The sequence below is a fragment of the Bos indicus x Bos taurus genome, chromosome 5 (genome assembly GCF_003369695.1).
Source record: "Bos indicus x Bos taurus breed Angus x Brahman F1 hybrid chromosome 5, Bos_hybrid_MaternalHap_v2.0, whole genome shotgun sequence".
Classification (NCBI taxonomy): Eukaryota; Metazoa; Chordata; class Mammalia; order Artiodactyla; family Bovidae; genus Bos; species Bos indicus x Bos taurus.
In genome coordinates, this window is record NC_040080.1 from 118,702,802 (window position 1) to 118,729,069 (window position 26,268).

The 26,268-nt window shown below is 37.4% G+C and overlaps 1 protein-coding gene across 4 annotated transcripts in view; it reads right to left on the reverse strand.

Annotated features, from left to right (window-relative positions):
• The window catches only part of TBC1D15 (TBC1 domain family member 15), a 74,150-nt gene that overhangs the window by 19,363 nt on the left and 28,519 nt on the right, over window positions 1-26,268 (reverse strand). For 2 of the 4 annotated variants that reach the window (XM_027543352.1, XM_027543354.1), the window contains 7 exons: window positions 21,917-22,127; window positions 14,799-14,901; window positions 13,725-13,775; window positions 13,214-13,411; window positions 11,664-11,792; window positions 10,575-10,678; window positions 8,855-8,949 (listed from right to left, as the gene is read on the reverse strand). In XM_027543352.1, the coding sequence (XP_027399153.1) occupies window positions 8,855-8,949; window positions 10,575-10,678; window positions 11,664-11,792; window positions 13,214-13,411; window positions 13,725-13,775; window positions 14,799-14,901; window positions 21,917-22,127 (891 nt within the window). The remainder of the gene's footprint in view (window positions 1-8,854; window positions 8,950-10,574; window positions 10,679-11,663; window positions 11,793-13,213; window positions 13,412-13,724; window positions 13,776-14,798; window positions 14,902-21,916; window positions 22,128-26,268) is intronic. The other 2 variants (XM_027543353.1, XM_027543355.1) reach the window with 1 other exon arrangement.

Consider the following 26,268-nt stretch of genomic DNA (forward strand, 5'->3'; position numbering starts at 1 on the left):
TCCGCTGGTAAAGAACCCGCCTGCAATGTGGGAGAACTGGGTTCGATCCCTGGGTTGAGAAGATCCCCTGGAGAAGGGAATGGCTACCCACTCCAGTACTCTGGGCTGGAGAATTTCACGGAGAGAGGAGCCTGGCGGGCTACAGTCCATGGGATGGCAGAGTCAGACACAACTGAGCAACTAACTCTCTCACTTTTCTTCAATCACGTACTTAACAAGAGGCAGTCTTGGTAAGACTCTACATAACTGTGCAGTCCATGGGGTCACTAACAGTCAGACACGACTGAGCAACCTTCTCTACAAGTTAAAGTGCCTCAGGGCTGTTATCAGACCCCTTCTTCTCTAAATGCATCCACACCCTTGGTAATTTCATCTAGTCTCCTACCAACAGTATGTTGCTGCTGCTGCTAAGTCTTCAGTTGTGCCCGACTCTGTGCAACCCCAAAGATGGCAGCCCATCAGGCTCCCCCATCCCTGGGATTCTCCAGGCAAGAACACTGGAGTGGGTTGCCATTTCCTTCTCCAAAGCATGAAAGTGAAAAGTGAAAGTGAAGTCTCTCAGTTGGGGCCGACTCTTAGCTACCCCATGGACTGCAGCCTACCAGGCTCTTCCGTCCACGGGATTTTCCAGGCAAGAGTACTGGAGTGGGGTGCCATTGCCTTCTCCAATCGATATGTTGATGATCTCTAAATTTCTATCCCTAGCCCCTAGCTCTCCCCTGAATTCCACACCTAATATATCCACTTTGGAAATTTGGTACTTACTAAAGATATAAGCATCTGAATGCAGAGTTCCAAAGAATAGCAAGGAGAGATAAGAAAGCCTTCCTCAGCGATCAATGCAAAGAAATAGAGGAAAACAACAGAATGGGAAAGACTAGAGATCTCTTCAAGAAAATTAGAGATACCAAGGGAATATTTCATACAAAGATGGGCACAATAAAGGACAGAAATTGTATGGACCTAACAGAAGCAGAAGATATTAAGAAGAGGTGGCAAGAATACACAGAAGAACTGTACAAAAAAGATCTTCATGACCCAGATAATCACGATGGTGTGATCACTCACCTAAGACATCCTGGAATGTGAAGTCAAGTGGGCCTTAGGAAGCATCACTAAGAACAAAGCTACTGGAGGTGATGGAATTCCAGTTGAGCTCTTTCAAATCCTGAAAGATGATGCTGTGAAAGTGCTACACTCAATATGTCAGCAAATTTGGAAAACTCAGCAGTAGCCACGGGACTGGGAATGGTCAGTTTTCATTCCAATCCCAAAGAAAGGCAATGCCAAAGAATGCTGAAACTACCCCATAATTGCACTCATCTCACATGCTAGTAATACGCACTAAGCAGATATTTATTAAATGAATGAATATATGATTGTCTAAAATAATATGATTTCTAAAAAGACCCGTGGTGATTCTAACATGCAGTCAAAGTTAGGAAACAATGCTCTAAAGACTCGTATTCCTGCCTCTCTTTTTTCCCTAGGCGATATCTTCCATTACCATGGATATTTACATTAACAATAACCAAATTTCTATAACCTATCCAGACTACTGCAGAGTACTGCCACTTGACATTCCATTTGTATGTCCTACCTTAAGATATATATGTAGCATCTAATTCAGTTTCACTATACTCCATGCCAACAACAACACTATACTTTGCCAACAAAGGTCTGTCTAGTCAAAGCTATGGTTTTTCCAGTGGTCATGTATGGATGTGAGGGTTGGACTACAAAGAAAGCTGCAAGCCAAAGAACTGTGGTGTTGGAGAAGACTCTTGAGAGTCCCTTGGACTGCAAGGAGATCCAACCAGTCCTTCTTAAAGGAGATCAGTCCTGGGTGTTCATTGGAAGGATTGATGTTGAAGCTGAAACTCCAATACTTTGGCCACCTGATGCAAAGAGGTGACTCATTAGAAAAGGCCCTGATGCTGGGAAAGATTGAAGGTGGGAGGAGAAGGGGACGACAGAGGATGAGACAGTTGGATGGCATCACCAACTCAATGGACATGAGTTTGAGTAAGCTCTGGGAGTTGGTGATGGACAGGGAAGCCTGGCGTGCTGCAGTCCATGGGATCAGAGTCAGACACGACTGAGTGACTGAACTGAACTGATACTCCATGCATCTCAGTAAGTAGCACCACCAAATGATCAATTTCTCAAGCCAAGAAACACAGTCCCATCCCTCATTTCTCACAAAGTCTTACCAATTTTATCACAAAATATAACCTGTATCAATCTACCTCTCTACATCTCCACCACCACCATCTCTTGTTTTGGAATCATTCCTACTAAGTGGTCTCCTTGGTCCTACTCTTATCTTGATTCAATCCAATTTACATACAGCAGAAAAAATGACTTTAAAATATAAATAGGGTTTTACTTCAAATACTTCAACAGTTCCTCTTCATATTTAAAATAAAAGTCACCTTCTTGCCATGATCCACAAGGCCTACAGCTTATCTGCACTTTTTTTTTTAATACAGAGAATTCAGGGCTTCCCTGGTGGTCAAGTGGTTATGAATCCACTTTCCAATTTAGGAACACAGGTTCGCAGGAACACAGGTTCGATCTCTGGTCCAGGAGGATCGCACATGCCACAGAGCAGCAGCTGAGCTGCTCTGTGCCACATCTACTGAGTTCACGCTCTAAAGCCCGAGAGCCCCAACTACGGAAGCCCGTCCACCTAGAGCCTGTACTCGGCAACCAGACAAGCCAGCACGGTGAGAAGCCCACACCCAACAGAGAAGAGCCCCACTCCGCACAACTAGAAAGAGCCCACGCGCAGCACCGAAGGCCCAGTGCAACAAAAAGGAGTACATTTAAAAATAATACTTACAGAAAATTTATACCAAACAACAACAAAGAGCTTTTGGTAATTTTTTCTAAAGTCCTAAGGAATATTTTTGGGAAAAGGTATGACAGGAAAAAAAATGCTTTTAAACGAATGCATTATATACTTGTATTTGTAAAAAGCACAGTATAGTTGAAAGATCTGATTAGGAAAGAGTCTATGCTATGCAACGATCCAGATAGATGACTTAAGATAATTTACTAACCTTTTCTGAGCTTCCATTTCATTATCTGCTAAAAATGAGAAAATTACAGTAAATTTTGTCTCAATTCAAATTACATAACAGGCATTTAAAACATCTAAATTTTTCTTTCAATTTCATGGAAACTGAAAACAGGACACAGGAAAGAGTGAGAAGATCAGTCATCACTGCTGCTGCTTGACAAAGGGAAGAAAGGACGGCATGTGGAAGGAAAGGGCTTAAAACACTGGGTTCATTTTTCTCTAAGATCCCTTTCACTCCCAATGTTTCTAAGCAGGAAGGAAGAGTACATTATCGTTTTCCTACTGAAACAGAAAATAGCAGGAGGCTTCAGGTGGAAACTTCAGATAACCCCATTCCTCAAGATCTCCAAACTTTTGCCTTAACCACAGGAAGGATGTGGTTTCCTCTGGTCTAATTTATTTTTCAGGAAAATAAAGATTTTTTTCAATCAAACAAAGATCTCAGCATTTGTCTTTATGTATACAAAAGCTGCCAAATCAGTCTTTTATGCTGGGATTCCTATGATTTAGAGAAATTTTTCTTTCATGGGATGATAGTGATGATCATGGTGGTCAAAAGCATCCCTCAAATCTTTATTTATAAAGCTTACAGATACACAAAACCAAATATAAGAATTTTACAAGTTTCACTACTATCAAAAACTATCCTAAAATTATATAGAGGCCAGGCAACAAACAGTAAGCGTTAAAATTGGGTACTGCTCTTATTAATTACATGACATTTATGCTCTCAATGCTTCAGTTTTCTTTATCTGTAAAATGGAAGTTATGAACTGAACTTTTCAGGTAAACATGTATAACAGTAACTACACACCTTCAGTAACTTATACCAACCTGGCCTTCATCATAAGAGCCAGACAATCCAGTAACTATTTGGTAAAAGTAATTCTTTTAATGTAAAATTCTATCAAGTATCTCTTCTTCAGAGAATAAATATTCCCAGATGAAGTTATGCAGTTCTTAAATACTGATAAAGATTTACTATCTGGAGTCATTTATTTGATTAAAAAATAAAATATATGTATATTTAAAGAAGGTCTTGAAGGATGTAAGCCAAAGCCTCTTAACCATTGCTGTTTTCTTTGAATGACAGAAACAAGATTTTTATTTCATTCTCTTAGGCTCATCTATAGTTTCTAATTTTTCTATAATAAACAAGGTATTTCTGTAAGGAGGAATACGATCATTTTTTAATGAAATTAACAAGCAAATAAAGTTAAACATTTCTTTAATTCATTTTTGGAACTCAAAATATATTAGTACTTATACTGGCTGCACTCATATTCCTATTGGAAGAGACAACCAAAAATATTAAACACACATTTTAAAACATTTTCCATTCTGATTTCTTTTTTTAAACTATAATTGACTTACAGTATTAGTTTCAGGTATGTAACATAGTGATACTATTTTTATATATTATACTCCATTTAAAATTACTACAGAATAACAGCCACATTTCTCTGTACTGTACAGTATATCCTTTTGCTTATCTATCTTATGCATAGTAGTGTGTATCTCTTAACACCGTACTGCTATCTTGGCCCATCCCTCTTCCCTCTTCCCACTGATAACCACGAGTTTGTTTTCTACATCTATTATTCCGTTTATGTTTTCTCATATACATTTGGTTCACTGTACTTTTTATATTTCATATATAACTGGTAATAGATTATTCATCTTTCACCTTTCTCTTATTTGACCATACATAATACTCTCTAGGTCCACCCGCACCATTGCAAATGGGAGAAATTCATTCTTTTTTTATGGCTGAGTAAGGTCAGTTTTCATTCTAATCCCAAAGAAAGGCAATGCCAAGTAATGCTCAAACTATCACATAATTACACTCATCTCACACGCTAGTAAAGTAATGCTCAAAATTTTCCAAGCCAGGCTTCAGCAATACAAGACCTATGAACTTCCAGATGTTCAAGCTGGTTTTAGAAAAGGCAGAGGAACCAGAGATCAAATTGCCAACACCCGCTGGATCATCGAAAAAGCAAGAGAGTTCCAGAAAAACATCCATTTCTGCTTTACTGACTATGTCAAAGCCTTTAACTGTGTGGATCACAATAAACTGTGGAACATTCTGAAACAGATGGGAATACCAGACCACCTGACCTGCCTCCTGAGAAACCTATATGCAGGTCAGGAAGCCAGTTAGAACTGGACATGGAACAGACTGGTTCCTAATAGGAAAAGGAGTACGTCAAGGCTGTATATTGTCACCCTGCTTATTTAACTTCTATGCAGAGTACATCATGAGAAATGCTGGGTTGGAAGAAGCACAAGCTGGAATCAAGATTGCTGGGAGAAATATCAATAACCTCAGATAAGCAGATGACACCACCCTTATGGAGGAAAGCAAAGAGGAACTAAAGAGCCTCTTGATGAAAGTGAAAAAGGAGAGTGAAAAAGTTGGCTTAAAGCTCAACATTCAGAAAACAAAGATCATGGCATCTGGTCCCATCACTTCATGGGAAATAGATGTGGAAACAGTGGAAACAGTGCCAGACTTTATTTTTGGGGGCTCCAAAATCACTGCAGATGGTGACTGCAACCATGAAATTAAAAGACACTTACTCCTTGGAAGAAAAGTTATGACCAACCTAGATAGCATATTCAAAAGCAGAGATACTACTTTGCCAACAAAGGTCTGTCTACTCAAGGCTATGGTTTTTCTAGTGGTCATGTATGGATGTGAGAGTTGGACTGTGAAGAAAGCTGAGCTCCAAAGAATTGATGCTTTTGAACTGTGGTGTTGGAGAAGACTCTTGAGAGTCCCTTGGACTGCAAGGAGATCCAACCAGTCCATTCTAAGGCAATCAGTCCTGGGTGTTCTTTGGAAGGACTGATGCTGAAGCTGAAACTCCAATACTTTGGCCACCTCATGCGAAGAGTTGACTCATTGGAAAAGACTCTGATGCTGGGAGGGACGGGGGCAAGGAGGAGAAAGGGACGACAGAGGATGAGATGGCTGGATGGGATCACCGACTTGATGGACATGAGTTTGGGTGGACTCCAGGAGTTGGTGATGGACAGGGAGGCCTGGCGTGCTACAATTCATGGGGTCACTAAGAGTCAGACACGACTGAGCGACTGGACTGAACTGAATGGTAGTTCTATTTTTAGTATTCTGAAGGCCCTCCATACTGTTTTTTATAGTGGCTGCACCAACTTACATTTCCCATCAAAAATGTACAAGGATTCCTTTTTAATCACATCACCAACATTAGTTATCTGTCTTTTTAAGTGATAGCCTTCTGTCAGGTATGAGGTAACATCTGTGGTTTTGATTTGCATTTCTCCACTGGTTAGTACTGCTGAGCATCTTCCCATGTGCCTGTTGGCCATCTGGATGTCTTCGTTGGAAAGTATCTATTCAGGTCTTCTGTCTATTTTTTAATTGATTTTTTTGAGCCGTTTATGTATTTTTGGGTGCTAACCATTTAAAGGTCCTATCATTTACAAATATTTTCTCCCATCCAGAAACAGGCTTTCATTTTGTCAATGGTTTTCTTTTGCCGTGAAATAGCTTTTAAGTTTTTATTAGTTCCATTTGGTTACTTTTGCTTTAGTTTCCTTTGCCTTAGGAGACAAATCCAAAAAAACACAATGCTATGATTTACGTCAAAGAGTACCTTGCCTAAGTTCTCTTCTAGGAATTTTATGGTTTCACGCCTCACATTTAGGTATTTAATCCATTTTTAGTTTACACTTTTATATACGGTGTGAGGAAATGTTCTAATCTGTTTTATACACAGCTCTTCAGTTTTCCCAGCACCATTTAATGAAGAGACTATCTTTTCTGCATTATATATTCTTTCCTCCTTTGTTGTAGGTTAAATAACCGTAAGTATGTGAGTTTGTTTCTGGGCTCTCTATTCTGTCCCACTGGGACCTATGTATGTTTTTGTTTCAGTCCCACGCTGTATCCATAACTGTAGCTTTGCAGTATAGTCTGAAGTCAAGAAAGCATAATACCTCCAGCTTTTTTTTGTCTCAAGATTACTTTGGCATTTTGGGGGTCTTCTGCAGTTACATTATTAATTTTAGGATTATCTGTTCTAGTTTTGTGGAAAATGTCATCCATTTTCAACCTCCGCCCCTTCTCCTTCTGGGACTCCCATAATGCAAATGTTGGTATAGTTCATGTTGTCCCAGTGGTCCCTTACACTGTTCCTTTTTTTTTCTTTTTGCTGTTCTGGTTAGATGATTTCCATTATTCTATCTTCCAGACCATCTATGTGCTCTGGATCATCCAGTCTACTATTAATTCCTTACAGTGTGTTTTTCATTTCAGTCTGTATTTTTCAGTTCTTTTTTCTATTTTCTGTGTTATTACTCATAAAAACGCTTTGAATTCTTTATCTGGTAAACTGCTTATTTCTGTTTCATTAGCTGTTTTTTCAGGGGTTTTTTCTTACTCTTTCAATTGAAACAAATTCCTCTGTCTTCTTGTTTTGTTTAACCTTTACCTAATTTCATAGAGAAACAGCTTATGGGTGTCATTACGTGGGGAAATCCCTATACAGTCAGCATGTGCCCATGGCTTTGGAGGGAAAGCTGGATTAATCCTGAACACAGGTCACATTTTCCCTGAGAGCATGATGGTAGCTATCACCTTGGTAGGAGGTGTGGCTCAAGATGGAGGGGCTAGGGCCAGAGCCGGCTATGAGCTGGCTGTCTGACCCTCTGCTGTCATCTCCCTTTCAGGGACAGGGTCAGGACTCAAATTCCTGGAGCACAAGGCCCAGGGGTCAGTCTGAGTGGGTTCTCTTCCCTCTAAGTATGTACCCTATACACCTCTCCCAGTGGGAACACTGGTAGAACAAGAGGTGCTAATCTGGGCACTCCAAGTGTGGGGGCATGGGCTATGGGTCCTGCAAAGGTCATAGATCCAGACTGCTTCTGATATTCTGCCTGTAATGGGTGCCCCCTACCCTGTTCATATGCTGCTTCAGGCCTGAGTTGCTTCTGTATCTCACAGCCTGTCTCCTAAACAGGACTACAGAGTGTCTGTTTAACTCAGGCCAGGACGGTGCAAGGGTGGTTAGCTTTCGATCCACCCTCTCCACCCCGCCTCAGGTAAGTATGTGCACCCTCCTCAAGAGCAGAGTTCAGGCTTCCTACAAGCCTCCTGTTAGGCCCACTCGCCCTCCAACCAGCCAAGGAGGCTCATTTTTCATGTCCTGGACCCCATGACTGTGGTACCTAGTATGTGGCTCAACCCACTCAGTCCCCAAGGAGGACCTCTACCCATGTAATTTCCTGAGTCCTCTCCCAGCGACACAAGTCCCAACCTCATCACTTGTCCTCCTTTCCTATTCAATATCATGTATATCTTTCTCTCAGCTTTGACTGTGCAGGACTCTCTTCGCTAGTCTCCAGTTAGTTTTCAGTGAAAATTGTTCCACGTGTAGATTTCTGATGTGTTTAGGGGGAAAGGTAAGTTTTGCATCCTCTACTCCATCTTCTCTCTCTGAGACACAGCTTTATGACCTTATTATCTGGCCCAAGTTCACAACAATGTTAGTTTCCTCAGAAGGCTACAGAGCCAGAGAGAGGCTTGCAGCTAGAAAGAGCACCTAAATCATATTCCAAAGGCTGTCCTAAGAGGTTTGAGATATTTTCATGGTAAGAATCTTTGCCATAAGCCTCTGATTTTTTATTTGGGCCCTAACTCTCACTATATATCTTCATTTCTTAAATCTCATCAAAACTTCCATGCAATCCTTTCAAACATTTCCAAAATTAAGAAAAAATTACCAATAAGACTTCTATAATCTCTTAACCTCGAATTTCTTTTCTCTTGTTCCTCGCTGACAGATTTCCACTGCAGTTTCATTCTGAAGTATTCATCACTGCAAAAAACAATTTTACACCAAAAAAAAAGTTACTTGAACACCTAAAAAAAATTCTAATGTATCAAAGCATTTATGATGCTGCTGCCGCTGCTAAGTTGCTTCAGTTGTGTCTGACTCTCGGCAACCCCACAGACGGCAGCCCACCAGGCTCCCCCGTCCCTGGGATTCTCCAGGCAAGAACACTGGAATGGGTTGCCATTTCCTTCTCCAATGCATGAAAGTGAAAAGTGAAAGTGAAGTCGCTCAGTCAGGTCCGACTCCTAGAGACCCCATGGACTGCAGCCTACCAGGCTCCCCCATCCATGGAATTTGCCAGGCAAGAGTATTGGAGTGGGCTGCCATGCTAATGAGATATAAACTTACAAATGACAGTGAATGTTTCAAGTTATAATAAATTAGTAAAAACAAAGGAAAAATAAAATAACCTTATGTCATAAGCTTTGTTTAAACTACGTGATTAATTTACGTGAGATTTTAAGGAAACATTATTTAAATCCTTAATATCAGACCTAAACTTATTCCTGTCATTAAATACTTTATAATCACTAGAGTTTCTGAATAATGACAAATGTTCAGTTGGCCAAAAAGCTTGTTTGGCCAACCCAATATAAACTTTTTGGCCAACCCAATATAAACCTAAGGAAAAAAAAATTCTCTTTTCTTTAATGTAACATAAGAGTGCCATTTTCCAACCAGTTAACTGCAGAAATTTGTTGATGTGAAAATGTCTAAGAAGTTCTGGCAAACATATTGAGATGAGAAAGGACTGTGTGAGTTTGAATATATATATAATGACTGAAAATGAGCTTTAAATTAAAGGTTAGACTGACGAACTGGGAATAAGTAAAACTGGACAGTTGGTCTGTGTTTCTTTTTAAGTTTTTTTCTAATTAAGTTTTAATTACTTAAAAATAGAAACACACTTCCCAAAAAAAGAATCAAAGACCAGTTTATAAGAGCACCAGGAAAATAATTTAAAGGCAATTAACCTAAATATCAAATACTCTAATGAACCATTTTTATAATTTCATAATAAACTATAAAAATGAATCAAGATAAATGAGATATATTTAAAAATCTATATCTAAGTTTGTTTAAAATGTAGATACAAAGGAACTAGAATTTTTTTAACCATCTTTCAATATATTCACCAATGTAATTGCAATAAAATCTCTCTAATAAGCATTTCTGGTTTGAAATTAACTACTGCACTCATAACAGAGAAGGCAATGGCAACCCACTCTAGTACTCTTGCCTGGAAAATCCCATGGATGGAGGAGCCTGGTAGGCTGCAGTCCATGGGGTCGCTAGGAGTCAGACACGACTGAGAGACTTCACTTTCACTTTTCACTTTCATGCATTGGAGAGGGAAATGGCAACCCACTCCAGTGTTCTTGCCTGGAGAATCCCAGGAACGGGGGAGCCTGATGGGCTGCTGTCTGTGGGGTTGCCCAGAGTTGGACATGACTGAAGCGACTTCACAGCAGCAGCAGCACTGCACTCATAATATTTAAATTAAAAAAATGAAAATAAGAACATACTCCCATATCCCAGTATATTACACTTTATATGGGTAAGTTACTTGGGTTTCTTTAGTAAGCATACAAAAGACCATTACTTACGTCTTTTGTTTTTGTAACTGAGTTCTTTCCTCTTTGGTACTGTCCCAAGGAAAATAACCCAGAAGAAATTTCCATGCTTGTTTTCTCAATGCATGACTAAGTCCCTGAAGAAAATATGCATATTAAACACACTTGTAAAAAATGAATGCAATATTTTATCTTACAAAACTCGCATATAAACAGAAAAACTAATGATTAAGAGAGAGTTTTATACAGGCATATCTCATTTTACTGCACTTTGTTTCATTGCATTTCTCAAATATTGCATTTTTGAATTCAATTAAACATCTGTGACAAGCCTGTGTCAAACAAATCTATCTTTGCAATAATTTTTTAACAGCATTTGTCATTTCATGTCTCTGAGTTGCAATCTGGTAGTTCTTGCAATATTTCAAGCTGTTTCATTATTATTTGTTATGGTGATTTGTGATCAGTGATCTCTGATGTTACTGTTATTAAATCTTTTTGTTTTGTATTTTTTTAATTAAAATATGTACATTTTTCCTTAGACATGACACTGTTGAACAATTAATCAACTAAATACAGTACACAGCATAAGTGTAATTTTTATATGCATTGGGAAATCAAAAAATTTGAGTGACTTGCTTATCTACAATATTCACTTTACTGCAGCAGTCTAGAACGCACCCACAATATCTCCAAGGTACGTGTATATATATGAAAATAGCTCAATTCAGTGAATACTACCTTGTTTTTGACTTTGAGAGTCTAAAGATGTAAGCAGCTGCCAGAAAACAAACAATGAAGAGTATACAGCAGACTATACAGCTGACAGTGGAACTGATTAGTCTTCCTAAACCCAAACCCTACTGGAAAAGGCAGCTACCACAGAGAAACACATCACCTCCTTCATATCACCCACAGAACTTCCAAGTAAGAAAGAGTGCCTTTCCACAGACTTAACAGTATATCCCTCCAACCCAACCCTCAAGGACATCACAAGCACCTCACTCTGTCCTACTGATGATATTTGAAAATACCATTCATCAAAATGGAGTTCATCTCTCCAACATTTCAAAGAAAAAAGAAAACTCAAATACCAACAATTTAAAATACTAAAGTAATTACCCCTCTAAATATCATCTGCTTCATATTATCTACATTTAAAATTCTTCCTTCAGAATCAACGTTCTTAGTCCATTCTTCCAATGATACTGGCTCTCTCCTTTGAACAACAGGTCTTTCGCCCAAATCAATCTAAAATAAGATAAGCAAAAAGGACACCTTTCACAAGTGAAATGAAATCAAAGTATATAGCAACTAAAACTAAAATACTATTACTCACACATAAGTTCCAACATTTCTAATATTTTCCCTTAGTTTCCAATATTTAGTTTATAAACTGCAATAACACTACATACATTTTTCTCTCCTACTAAACACACAAATAACTGAGTGATAAATTCAGAAACAGAAAAACATTGGCTACTTTGGGTTTCAATTACCTAAGTATAGAATATTCAACATATAAATTCTAAAACAAACCCTTCAAACTAAATGGTATGCTATATTATTTTAAAAAAATAGAGTACTATTCCATTCATATTCTAAAATTAACTTTTCTTCCAAACTAAAATTGGTATCTCAGAATTGATTCATGATTCATTAGCTTCACACTGCATTTTATACAGTTTTTTATTCAATTAATGTTGGTAATTTTTAAATGCCATTTGTAAGATAAGTTCTTTAAGTGTATGTGTGTGTTGGTTGCTCAATCGTATCCAACTCTTTGCAACCCCATGGATTGTAGCCCGCCAGGCTCCTCTGTCCATGGGATTCTCCACACAAGAGTACTGGAGTGGGTTGCCATTTCCTTCTCTGTTAAGTACTATAATTTAGATATTTCATAATGTTCTGTGTGGAGCCTAGAATTGTAACAAATTCAAGTCTTGTTGAGCAAATGTAAAGATCTGACATAATTCAAAGCCAAAATTAATCTTACTTAAAAAGAAAATATTCACATAAGAATGAAAGCCCAAGAGTAGTGTCCTGACTAGCTGCCTGCGTAGAGTAACTGAGAAACAAAAATCTGGAACAGAACTATGGGCAACATGCAAGGCTTACTGTTTACTCACTCCTATGCACTCAGTGGACCTCCCTGGTGGCTCAGACGGTAAAGAGTCTGCCTACAACACAGGAGACCCGGGTTCAATCCCTACGTTGGGAAGATCTCCTGGAGAAGGAAATGGCAAACCACTCCAGGTATTCTTGCTTGGAAAATCCCAAGGATGGAGAAGCCTGGTAGGCTACAGTCCATGGGGTCACATAGAGTCGGACACGACTGAGCGACTTCACTATGCATTCAATGAAACGAACAACCTATTCATTATTATCAAAAAGTAATCAAAGAAAAGAGATCTAACACTGATGAATAGAAAAGGAAAGCAGTATAGTTGGTGAAGAAACAACCAAGAATCTGGTGGCAGGACAAGCCTGAATTGTTATCTGTCAGCAAAAGGTTATAAGAAAGGATTGTGAGAAAGAAGCCAGGTATGACCAAAACTGAGTTTCTATATATCATTTAATTTCTATATTTCTATAGAAATGCATTTCTGTAGCATTAAAAAGCATTTCTCTTGCTAAAATACAAGAGCTATATTAACACAAACTCCACTCACCTTTGTGATGACTTCAAATCCTGGTTCTTCTTGTTGATTTATCTTTAAACCTGGAATAGCATCACTAAGAAAATCTGCCATCTCTGAAGCTGGTCGCTGATGCACAGAAGGATCACTGCCTCTTAAACTATCAAAAATGTAGTTTGTGACTTTGGAAAATCCTACCATAGTTGCTGTATAAGGATCCTTTTTAATTTTCTATGTAGTAAGAAGAAAAATATTGGCACAATTAATTCAAATAAACAATAAAAATACTTCATGATAAGATTAGCATAAGAGCCAAGTTTTTTAAAAGGGGGAGGGAAATCAGAACTAAAACAGTATTCTAAGATTATTTTAAAATTTCATTTCTTTCTGGGAAGAAAAATTTAAATTTTCTAAGCCAATATTTTCATTTGGTTAAAATACCGTATTAAATGACAAGCTAACACTACTGATTGAATTGCAGATAAACAAATGATTTGCAGGCTTCATTCAATCTGCATACACCAGAAATATATGCAGTGCTTACTTTCCACTGATGAATGGCCCACAACAGCTTTCTTCTGTCTAGTAGTCCTGCCTTCACAAAAAAAAAAATACTTCTTAAAGTGTGCAGTACCACACTAATACAAAATATCTGACAGCTAAGTTTAAACACTCACAATATTTAAATATTAGTTGACATATACGGGTAACTCATGCCAGTAAGAGTAATTTGTTCTGGACAGTGCTGTCCTAGAAAACAGTAAAAAAACATTTTTCTACTGCAAAAGTTATTTCTAAATCCAAAACTGCCTGCTTATTCATATTTAGCAAAACAGCTACTTCTTAAAGGTCTATCTTTAAAATGATTATTTTTCATAATAAGAAAAACTGCTCCCTCACTTTTTATTTTAATCAGCATTCAAGAGCTCTCCTGTCGTCCTTCCTAAAAAGTCCCCACTTTATCGTCAGAACCAAGAAAAGAACATCTAGGACAAAGTAAGCACTCAAGCATTTGTTGAATGAATAAACAAATGAGTCAACAAAAATGCCATTAAGTTTACATAGAAATCTGAGTAAAAAATTATCTTTAGTGAATAAACAAATGAGTCAACAAAAATGCCATTAAGTTTACATAGAAATCTGAGTAAAAAATTATCTTCAGTTCTGCCTGTGCTTTTTAGCCAAATTCAAGGATATACTCAAATACTTGAAGAGAAATTAGACTAACCTGACCCCAAATGAACCTTCTTAAATGGAAAATAAAAATTCAAACTAGATGATACATACTATTTCTATAGGATGATACATACTATTTCTATAAAATTACAGAGAATAGTTCCATAAAGTTTACACACAAACAGACATGTGCCTCATTCTGTATCTCTAAGAAAGTAAGAGGTAGCATGTATATAAAATAATGGGGTCAGACTAACAGATTAATACAAAATAGACAGAGGATGAGATGGCTGGATGGCATCACCGACTCAATGGACATGAGTCTGGGTGAACTCCGGGAGTTGGTGATGGACAGGGAGGCCTGGTGTGCTACAATTCATGGAGCTGCAAAGAGTCGGACACGACTGAGCGATTGAACTGAACTGAGACTTAAGAAACATACTTGTATTAGACCATATGCTGGTTCATCAAGAAGATTTTCAAAAGACTGTGAAAGACTCTTATTCTGACAATTCACAAGAAGTGTTCTTTTGTCCTGTGGAGATCTGTAATAAAAAAAAAAGGGATTTGTAGAAAACAGTAGCACACTTTATCAGTGATACCTGCGTAATTACTAATGCATAGTTATTTTTCCTTAACAACAACAAACCTTAAATGTCCAGTTCCATGACAATTTCCCATCAATACAGTATTAGCAACTATTTAGTAACTATCTTAAGTGAGTTCCAAAACTACATGAAACTACTAAATTAACAAATAAAAAAGGATGAAGTGTATTTCTATTTTATTTTATTCAAGAGAACTAAATTATAATGAACCCAAACCCAAACTCTTATTTAGAATATAGTAAAAAACCCTTACAAATATATCTTCCCTTATTATAAGAATATATTTTCTCTTATAAAGAAAGTTGAAGCACCCTTCAGGATTCATTGATATATGTAATATGTACACTACAGGAAAACATCCTATTTTGAAATGGACACTTCACAGCTTGGGAGTATTTCAATATAAGATGTTAAAAATATAAGATACAAAAGATTATCTGTTAAAGATCATTAATTATGCAAATAATTATCATAACACACATGGCTGTAATGTACAGTTCACATAACAGTGTACTTTTAGTTCTTGCTTACTAAGGTCTGGACACAAGTTTTTCTTCACATTTCCTAGTAACTACAGAATAAACAAAATGCTTTCCAAAAAGAGACCCAATTTGAAGTAAACGAATTAGCCAGTCTTTTTCTATTCAAAAGTTTTATAAGTTAGTAAGCCAGCTGTAATAAATCCACAACTTTTGTATTTAAAAACAAAAATTAAATGCACTGTTTTGCTGCTATCTACTTCTAGTTTATTATAAAAACTTGAGATAAGAACTTCAGTATCAGTTATCTCTTCTCAATTCTTACATAAGAGGATGCAACAGCAATGATGGGGGGACATGAAATCCAAAACAGATTTTACTCTTAGTCAGAACTCACTCCTCAAAGACAATAACAGCTTAATAAGCCCCTTGGCTTTTTAAGAGTTAAGGTTGAGTCATTTGAAGTAGTGGAAAAAAATCACTTTTACATGTTCGATTTTCATTAATCACTTTTCTGAATCTCTCCTGGGGGGTGGTTCATGCTTAACATGAAGACCTACAGGTTCTCACAAGCCATTTCTAAGTGATAGCTCAACTTGTAAATGTAGCATCAGAAAAAGAAAATAATTAATACAGGAATGTATTTTTTCCTAACACAGTGGTGCTGGCACTATGGTTATTTGTCTCTAAACATAGTTTAAATCAATTTTTTTATTTAACTACAAATAAGTGATCATGAAAGTCAAAACACTGGCTTATGCATGTTGAAGGGGAATACATATGCAACCTTCAGTTATCTGTGCCCAGCCAACTATTTGGCTCCAGATGTAAAACTATGGTCACAAGACTGGAGATCCAAAGAAGAAATCACTGCTCAACCAACAACCAACCACAGACACTTTTATAAAAGGAAGAATTTCTTTTATTTTTTTAATAACTAATTCTCTGTGGTGAGGGGCTAGAGGAAGTCACGTTATACTTGTTTGCCCCTAAAGAAATCAACAAAGCGTTTTTTTCAAGCACATCAGCAAGAGGACAGGTGATATGCTGTTAAACAACTGCAGAGTTCACCAGAAGGAGGCCTAGCATTCCAGAACACTGTCCCATTTCCACCTGACAGATTACCATACTGAATGAATCTGGAAAGAGTAATTATTATATTTACATATTCTGGGGTATTATAGATTCTGGGAAGTTGCTCACTCATAACAACGTTATTCAAGACTTTCAAAACCTCACTGCAGCAGTAAGATAGAACTTTTAATGATGCTAACATCAGCAATTCTATTAGATCCTACTAAAGGACTTAAAGAAAACCACTGTCTAACATCCTAACTATAGATGCATAATTACTGAAAATTCAGAAGTACTTTAGAGTGAGCCTCTCTCAAAGACTTCAGAATTCAGAAATTACAACAGCTGAAGAATGTTTGCACACTGAGATGGAACAGTAACTATTTTATATTGCTACTGATATCAATATGGAAAGCTAAATAAATAATAATGTTGCAAAAGATACAAAGGAGAAAAGGTTAGTTAAAAGGTACAGAATATTTACAGCAAAACTGTATAGTTTAATCCTATTTATATAATTTCTATATAGGCTTCTCTGAGGGCTCAGTGGTAAAGAATATTCCTGCTAATGCAGAAGGCTCAGTTCAATCCTTGGGTGAAGAAGATCCCCTGGAGAAGGAAATGGCAATCCACTCCAGTATTCTTCCCTGAGAAATCCCATGGACAGAGGAGACTGGTGGGCTACAGTCCATGGGGTCACCAAGAGTCGGACACAACAGCAACTGAACAAATGTGTACATATGTATGTACGAATACACACACACAACACACATAAATGTATCTCACAAAGAGAATATATAAGGGTCAAGAACCTAATCTCGTAAATGGCTGGTGTTATGATACAACCAATTTGGCTTTTTAAGGAAATATTTCACTGTTTGGATATTTATGTATTAATTTTTAAATGGCCTAATATATAAAATAATTTTAACAGAAGCAATAACCTTCACTGACATCCTAGCAACCAACTTGGTTCCAGAAAAATAACAAGAATGTGTCTGTGGCTCATTCTTTGATCCCACTAAATACGATGTTTTAAATGTTGATAAGTCAAACAGTACAGAACATCAACGAATAAGACAATTTGTTTTTCCCAGTAGTTAAGAAAACTAGTTGAGAAACTAGTTAAGTCTCAAGAAGCTGGCCTACTTTGTGCTGACTGATCCACTTGCTAAAACTGAAAGAAGGAAACGTGCATAGCTGCCCCAGCCTTTGTCTCACTAGCAAATCCGCAATTTCCTTTCACCTGTATGGTTAAGGCCCTTAATTCATTTCAGGGAGTATTAGGAAGACATCACAGCCAAAGATATAAGCCACATTCCTTAATGTAGGTTAATCAGAGAAAAAAGATAACGTAGTCTGATTCTACCTCTACTGATGTTTTGAACTCAGAAGATAAGAAGGATGACCTGGGAACACAGCAGCCAGGATCTCAGTAAAGCTGCTGAAACCAAGCTTTTCCTGGCCTACTCTCCTTCTTCTGGTCTCTACAATTTGTGACCATAGGAACATGACTCTGAAAACACCATTTTGCTTAGGATAACTGCTCCACAGACAGGAAATGAAACCTAATAAAGTAAAAAATGGGGGATAGTTGGGAATTTTCATTTCTTTGGACTTAGTTGGAAATTCCATTTATTTGGATCCTAAGTTGTGAACATAAAAAACAAGAACCTTTAGTATCTCCCTAAGAATTTGATAATAGGAGATAGCTTATACAAATTTGTGACTTATTTTTATACTGGTGACTGTTTATCTGGAATTTCTAATATCCTACCACCTGGACTCGGCATACAATCTCTGGTAACCTACATGACACAATGTAATTGGGTACGATTTATGATGGGAAAAAGATTAAGGGGTGCTTATTTTCTGCCTGGAATACAGAGGGGCCTTGGGGATAAAATTTTTGATGTACATTTCAGGCTATTCAGGGGCAAAGAATAAACTGGCCCCCAGTGTCACAGGAGAATACACAATAGAGAAGTGGCTGGTATTAGGGATGTAGCTTTTAAAGGACTCACTTTACACTGCTATCTCCTCCCCTAGAAACAGTCACATCCTTGGTTGACCATAAATGTGATAAACCCTGGTGGGCAGAGAGAAAACAAAGTGTAGGGAGTCAGACTCCTCTGCTAGGGTCTTCCCTTTGACCAGGTCATTAAAGGCTCTAATTAATCACTTAAGCTCATTCTGTCCCATTTTATCCTCTCCTTAGTTAATCTCATTCTCTCTCAGAGCTTTACTAGTAACACACACACACACACACACACACACAAACTTACATATTACCCTATTATATACTATATTTCATTGTGCTAAATTTCTAATTCATAGCACTTTAACAGCTGAAATTTTACATTTATTTGTATAAGCAATGTTTGTCTTTCCTGCAAACAATACAAACTCCGTGAAGACAGAGGTCTTATCTCTTTGACTAAGTGCTCCTTTCCACCACTTAGTACGACGTCTAGGACATGGTGGGTCCTCAACAACAACAAAAAAATACCTGTTGAATGAAAAAAAGAGGGGAACACCATTCCCATGGCTTCTTGTTTCCAGGTGGATGCACACACATCTAATAAAGACATATCTAACTGCTGAGGTCAGAAAAGAGGAAGGTGCACGTGTGGCATAGCCCCTTCCAGGCTCTCTTTACCTCTTGGATCCACCTGCCAAGGGAGAAAGTGGCTTCTAGCCTGCTCTCATTCATGTCATAAGTGGTCTGCCCTCACTAGGGAGAACTGTGATTGCCCAAAAGTGGTAGCTGGATGAATTCAACAATGATTGTTTTGGGCTGAATTATTATGAGGCTATATATCCAAGCCTCACCAATAATGATATTTTTATCACCATCTATCTGATTCTTGTATTACTTCTCTCTTGTTTACAAATACAGAGAAGGAAACATAGTTTCACTTACAACCTTCATTAAAACATCAGGAACACATATTTAAGGTACATATTTTCTTTTAAGCACCTAAGTGATTGTTGAGTCTGTCCTTGAACTCATCCATCTCTTAAGCTATTTTCTTCTAATTTCTATTTTGGAGCTATTCCCTTCTAATTTATCTATTTATCTTTGAAGTCCAGTTTATTTAACAATGCTTTCAAAATTATTCGTAGAACTGGTAAGTATCTTGCCATTTATTCATGCAACTAAGATATACTGCACAAATACTACATGCCAGGCACTCTGGTTAGGAATTCAGGAGAAAATGTAAATAAGATAGATACAATCCCTCCCTTTAAGGGCTTGTATCTAGAGTAGAATATAACAGAAGTAATCAGACAAAAGTATTTCATTCTGTTAAGGGCCATGAAGGAAGCAAACAAAGGAATGAGAAAGCAAAAAGGCACGGGAGTGGGAACCTACATTAAACAGGAGACTAAGATCCAAAAAAGCCCCTCTGAAGAAGTGACATTAAACAGACCTCAGAGATAAGAAAGAGAGAAGAAGAATCTAAGCAAAAGAAACACATACATACAGGACTTAAGAAAGAGTTTAGGGCCTTTCAGGAACTGAGAGAAAACCATGTGACTAGAATACAGAAGAGAATAGCATGAAATGAGGTTTAAGAAATAAACAGAGCTAAGATACGGCAGGTCACTGAGCACAGTAAGAAGCTTGGGTTTTATTGAATGGTACAGCATTAAACTCTTCTTCTTTAAGTTAAATCCCCACATCCTTCTAGTGTTTTTCATGATATCATTTTGATCCCTCTCATTATACTAGTCATCTTTTCCACGTAGTATAGTTAGTCTAATATATTTAAACACAGTGTTTAAAACTAAGCCCAGTTCTCCAAAACACGATCTTACTAGGATAGGGAGGGACTACCACTTCACTGTAGGGAGTATGCGTCAATCGACAGTCTCAGCTCACCTCACTCTTAACAGTTATATCCCAACAGTGAGCGAAAGGAGCTTGCTATGATGCTAAAACCCCCGAAGAGCCAACCAAGCCTTCTGCCCCAGTTATGACCATGCTCCTTCTGAAATCCACTTAACCTCATGGGTGGTAGCCTATTCACAGTTTCTCAGTTCAAGACCACATTCCACCAACCAGATTTGACTTTTCTCATGGTTACAGGTACTCATCAGCATGCCCAGTGCCAGCCAGAGGTGGTCAACATGCAAGAGAGGAGAACTCCATGCGGAAAACAGTATCTCTCAGCTTCTGGATCACTCCTAGCTTTATATAATCTACACTTAGGCATGATGTTTCTCTATGAAAGTGAGGGCATTAATAAAGTTAACAATCACCCTTACAGCTTCCCAAACTAAAAATCTCAACTTCTCCCTTCTTTCACCTCCACATATCCAATCAATCGCAAACTCTAACACTAAATATACCTCCAATACTTCTTTCCTATCGTTCTCCTATTTCATGCCACCATTAACTCCTCTAGATGACTGGAACAAGCTGCTAACATGACTGACAAGATCCTTCACTCTATGGCCTGTACTCAGTTCTCTGACCTCATCTTTAAATCTGGTGTCCTCCCTTCCCCCACTATGCAGACCTGTGATACTGACTACACCCTGTTCCATGATTACAGCATGTTGTATGTTCTTCTCTCCATCTAAAACATCTCTGCTCTAAGTATCGCCTTCCCTTTCATGCTAATGCTCACTCATTTGTCAGGTTTCAATCTAAACATTACCTCCTCCACAAAGTCTTCCCTGATGCCTACCCAACGCCCACCTGAAGTACCGCTCCTCCCTTCCTTGTACTTCCTCCATCTTAGTTCTTGACTTTTACTGCTATTTACTTATCAGCCACCTTCACTAGACCATAAACTCGTAGATATCCAGGAACGTGCCTGTTTTGTTCACTTAGATTCTAAATATCAAACAACCAGCACAGTGCTCAGAACATAGTAGGTATCACAAATGTATCTGTGGAGAGTGACAGCCAGAAAAACTATGTGTGCACACACACACCTGCATAAATAAATTCACACACAAGACTTTTGGAAAGTGAGAACGCCCTAACTTCCACACTTAGAATAATTTTATAAAGGCCTTAAATTTGCCTGACTTAAATCTGTAACATTACAAACGAAACTCTTAAAGAGAAACTACGTAAAAGGTAAAATTGGTAAATATATAACCCCTTAACCAGTGATGTATCATCATTCATTTAAATGTGTATTAAAAATACGGGACCATTTTTTTCTTTAAAGCAGTAATAAGGTGATACACTGCAGACCCAAATTACTGAACTGGCAAAATGTTATTCACTCATCCAAAACAGTCAGCACCCCAGAAAGAGCCAAGCTGCCTGTCCCCTAACGTGCACATGGGTCACTGATGCCCAACACAGGTGAGAACAGCTTGCCCGGGACCAACACAACAACCCAGTTCCAGGAAGCAGGAAACAGCTGGATACTTACTCACATAATGCCACGTATTTTTCAAGAGAGTCAATCAGCAGTTTGCTGTCTCCTTGATGAAAGTGCAGGGCAGGGAGAACGACGTCATCCTTTAGACAGAATACCAAATATGACCAGCCCATACCCTCTTTGTTTTGCTTGATTGATTTCAGGTCTGTCAAACTGAACAGGAATGACCATTTGCTTTTCCCATTTCTATGACTTGGAGCATCTTAAAAACAAGAAAGTGGGGCAAAATATTTTTTTTCACCTTTTTAACAGGTACTGACAGCACTCTTCACAACTGCCTAACAGAAATTTGCTGAACCTAGGGAATGACTGCAGCATTCATATTACCATGTCTTCCACCTGTATTAGAAATGGCAACAAACATTTTCTTTAAAGAACAGTCTTTAAAATAATTATCTTACTGCATACAAATTTGAAAAAAATGCTATCCTTATTTAAAATATCAGCTTTGTCCCAAAATGATAGTGGCTTTAGAAGCAGGTAGGCTGGATTCAAACTGCAACACCACCATCTTACTAACTGAATTATTTCGGGCAAATAATTGAATCTCTCTGAGCCTTAGTTTCTTCATCTGTATAATGGAGATAATTATACTTACCTCCCAATGTTATTCTAAGAATTAAAAAGAAAATACTTGTCAACTAACTACTATGGTGTCAAGTACAGAGCAAATAATAAATATTCATCCTCTCCACTTCCCTCAAAAACAAATCAAATGATGCACTTCAACAGTGCGTTTAAAACAAAATGCATTTAAAACAAAAACCAACCTTTATTCCTCACATCCTTCTGCAATTATTTTTAGCAGACTACACTGAGTGAAGGTAAAAGTACGCCAATATAAAAAGTAACACTGGAGTGAATACACAGACTAACATTTGCAAAAACCCACATAACAGTGGGAAATTGAGGATAAAAAGGTAATCAAGTTGTGAATGCTTCAAAAAGAATGAATACATTGAATATCACTGCTAAAATCAACCTTTTACTAAATTAAGACCTCAGTTCAAGTCAAACTATAGCTATGTAAAATAAAGCATTTCCTAGTATTTGGGCTCTTTAGAGAGACTTAAAATCCTAGGTTTGTGAATAATATCATAATCAATTTAAAGATTATCTATTTAAATAAAAATGTAAAGAACAAAGGAAAAAATGCTATCCAATACTTATAATTAATTTCTTATCTAAAAATGTCATTTTAACATTTTAACTCGGACCTTAAGCAGGAAAGATTCTGAAATCTTAAAAAACCCTTTCTTGAATGTTATTTCATAAGAAGTGTCATACTATCCTGTTATTGAAAATCGTCACTAATTCTGTCCCAACACTATCAATTCCACAAAGATAAACCACATAGATAATATTTGCTTACAGAACTTAATCAAAGGGTAGATCAGTCGGTACTGACCTGAATGTATGTCACCTTCCTATACAGTCAGGAACATTACAGCTCCATCACCTCCAAAAAGATCTCCTCAACTGACCCAGAGGAATCTACACCTTACAGAAACCTCTACTTGCAGGGAATGCAGACACCATCACTCTTTCACGGACATGTGGTCAAGTGATACCTTTAACAAGTATCACTTGAAAGAAAGTCCAGAAAGGCTAAAGTAACTTATCTACGCAGTGACCTGCCGACTTCCTGTTCAGATGGTGAACTATATCCAAGGCTGATAACAGATTTAGTACTATGACTACACATCATGTTTCACTGGAATTTGTATTACAGGGCTCATAACACCATTACAAACGAACAGCAAAGTGAGAACAATTCTAGAATTCCAACATGTGTCACCTATATATGAATGTATCTCGACTACCTATAAAGAATTCATACTACTAGATTATCTACAAAGACAAAAATATTTTCACAGCAAAACAACGGTGAGAAACTAGATACAATTTTTAAATTAAGTTCTTAAATTACACAAAAAGTATTTAATCCAAAGTAATGCAAGAATATCATATGAAGAATATTAAATAATATATGCAGACTATACGAACTATCAGAAGTTTGTGCATATTCGCAAAGTAAAAATTTTACACAGATTTTCTCTTGTTAATGGAAGAGAAACACATTTCATACTAAATACAACAGAAAATGCCTCACACATTTCCTCACTTAAAGCTCTGATAAACGATGAGAGAAACATTACAAGTCAATTCTAGAAGTCCCTTTACTAGAGTGTAAGTTTTAATTCCATTCACAGCTATATGCCCAGTGCTTAGAAAAGTGACTAGCACATAGTAGGTATTCAAAGGTGTGTTAAATAGAATAACAACCTAGTAACAAGTCAACAGAAAAGTAATGTGCAATCTGGTCTACCAACACAAGCTAGCCAGAACTAGAAACTGTCACAGAAGAAAACTAACAGAACCCGAGTTAACCCCAAATTTCCTTCTTTCTCCTTAGAGAAAGGTAAATAAAACTAATTAGTTCTGATGAACTTACCATGTTACCAAATACATGTAAAAAATACCTCCAACACACTGACATGGGAAAACTGGCTACAACAGCAGAAAAGTGAATAAAATAGTAAGTCTCCGTATGTCTTAAACAGAATTAACATGAAGGTCATGACATTTTACTTGAATAGGTTTCCAGAACATCATGGCAGTCTGTTGTTCTGGAAAGATGTATTTTCAAAGCATCTGATCTAGAACATAAAAACAAAGACTTAGCAGTATATTTCCTAAGAAATATAAACTTAAAAAAAGTTTTCAACAGTCAACTTTTTTAAGGTTTGCCCCAACTTTTCCTCTGTAAATCACACCAAAAAAGTAAAAAATGTGAAGGTTATAATAATAAAGTTAAAATTTTTATTTGAAAAACTGCTTTTCAAAAACAAACAAAAATTTAATGGCCTAATTTTTAATTCTGAAACATTAAGATCAGAAAATGTCTTAAGAAGCAGTTTTTATGAAACATGACTGGATGAGGTTAAGCCGAGGATGAGCTGAGATGGAATGGGAAGAAATGGAATACATGTACTTCATTAACTCCTTGTGCTCTTAAATATGTACATGTGTTTGCACACTGGGCCACACGGTGCAATATATTTCTTACTGCTATCATAAAATTTTTTAAGTAGTGGAGAGAATACAGAAAAAGAAAACGTGTCCTTAACTTTTAATAATTACTAAATAAAGGCTCTTTACAAGCCATCATACAGTGCCAAGATATACAAGCAGCATTTATGTCTGTTTCTTGCTAAGCTATGCAGTACACAGTTACACAGACATTCTCAACTCTGAACACTAAAATCACCAGAACTTCTGAGAAATACAGGTGCCTGGGCTCCATCTCCAGAGGATGATTTAATTTGCTGCATGAAACCCAAGCACTGGTACTTTTTTGATTTTTGTTTTTTGCCATGCAGCACAGCATGCAGGATGCAGGACCTGAGTTCCCCAACCAGGGATCAAACCTGTGTCCTGCAGTGGGAGCACAGAGGCTTCCAACCACTGAACCACCAGCGAAGTCCCAACTGGTAGTTTTTTTAACAGCTTAACTTCCCCATGTGATTTCAATGCACAGCCAAAGTTAAAAACCATTAATCTAAAAAGATGTTTACTGTCAGATACTTTTCTCAAACATGTAATGCTTCCTTTATGAAATTCTGAAAATTCACTCATTTTGCTCATTTCTGTAACTTTTTTCATTTTCAAGGATTTAGCAATAATATTAGGCAGTGAAAAATAGCAATTCACATAAACCAATTCTGAAGGTCTGATCTAGAGAAGTTAAAAATCTCTCAAATGCTAAATATACTAAAATTCAGTGGTTTTCTTTTCAAAGCTCTTTCCTGAGGTTTCAACCCACTCATTTGGACCACTGTATTTCTATAAGAGAAAGCTAGCCCTAGCTCATAGGCTTCCCATGGCGTTAGTGGTGAAGAACCTGCCTGCCAATGCAGAAGATATAAGAGAAGTGGGTTTGATCCCTGGGTTGGGAGGATCCCCTGGAGAAGAAAATGGCAACCCACTCTAATATTGTTGTCTGAAGAATCCCATGGACAGAGAGCCTGGCAGCCTACAGTCCATGGGGTCACGAGAGTAGGACACGCCTTAGTAACTAAACCACCATGCATGCATATATGCTTTTTTTTTGGCATTCCTATTCTACAGGGAAGGTTCTTATCAGAACAATGTAAAAATGTTATGAAAAGAAAACCACAGGATTTTAGTATATTTAGCATGTGAGGGATTTTTAACTTCTCTAGATTAGACCTTCAGGGTTGGTTTATGTGAATTGCTATTTTTTGTTTGCCTAATATATGCATGAGCTGATTGTTAAAAAAAAGTTTGTGATTTACTATTTATTTCTTAATTGCTACTGT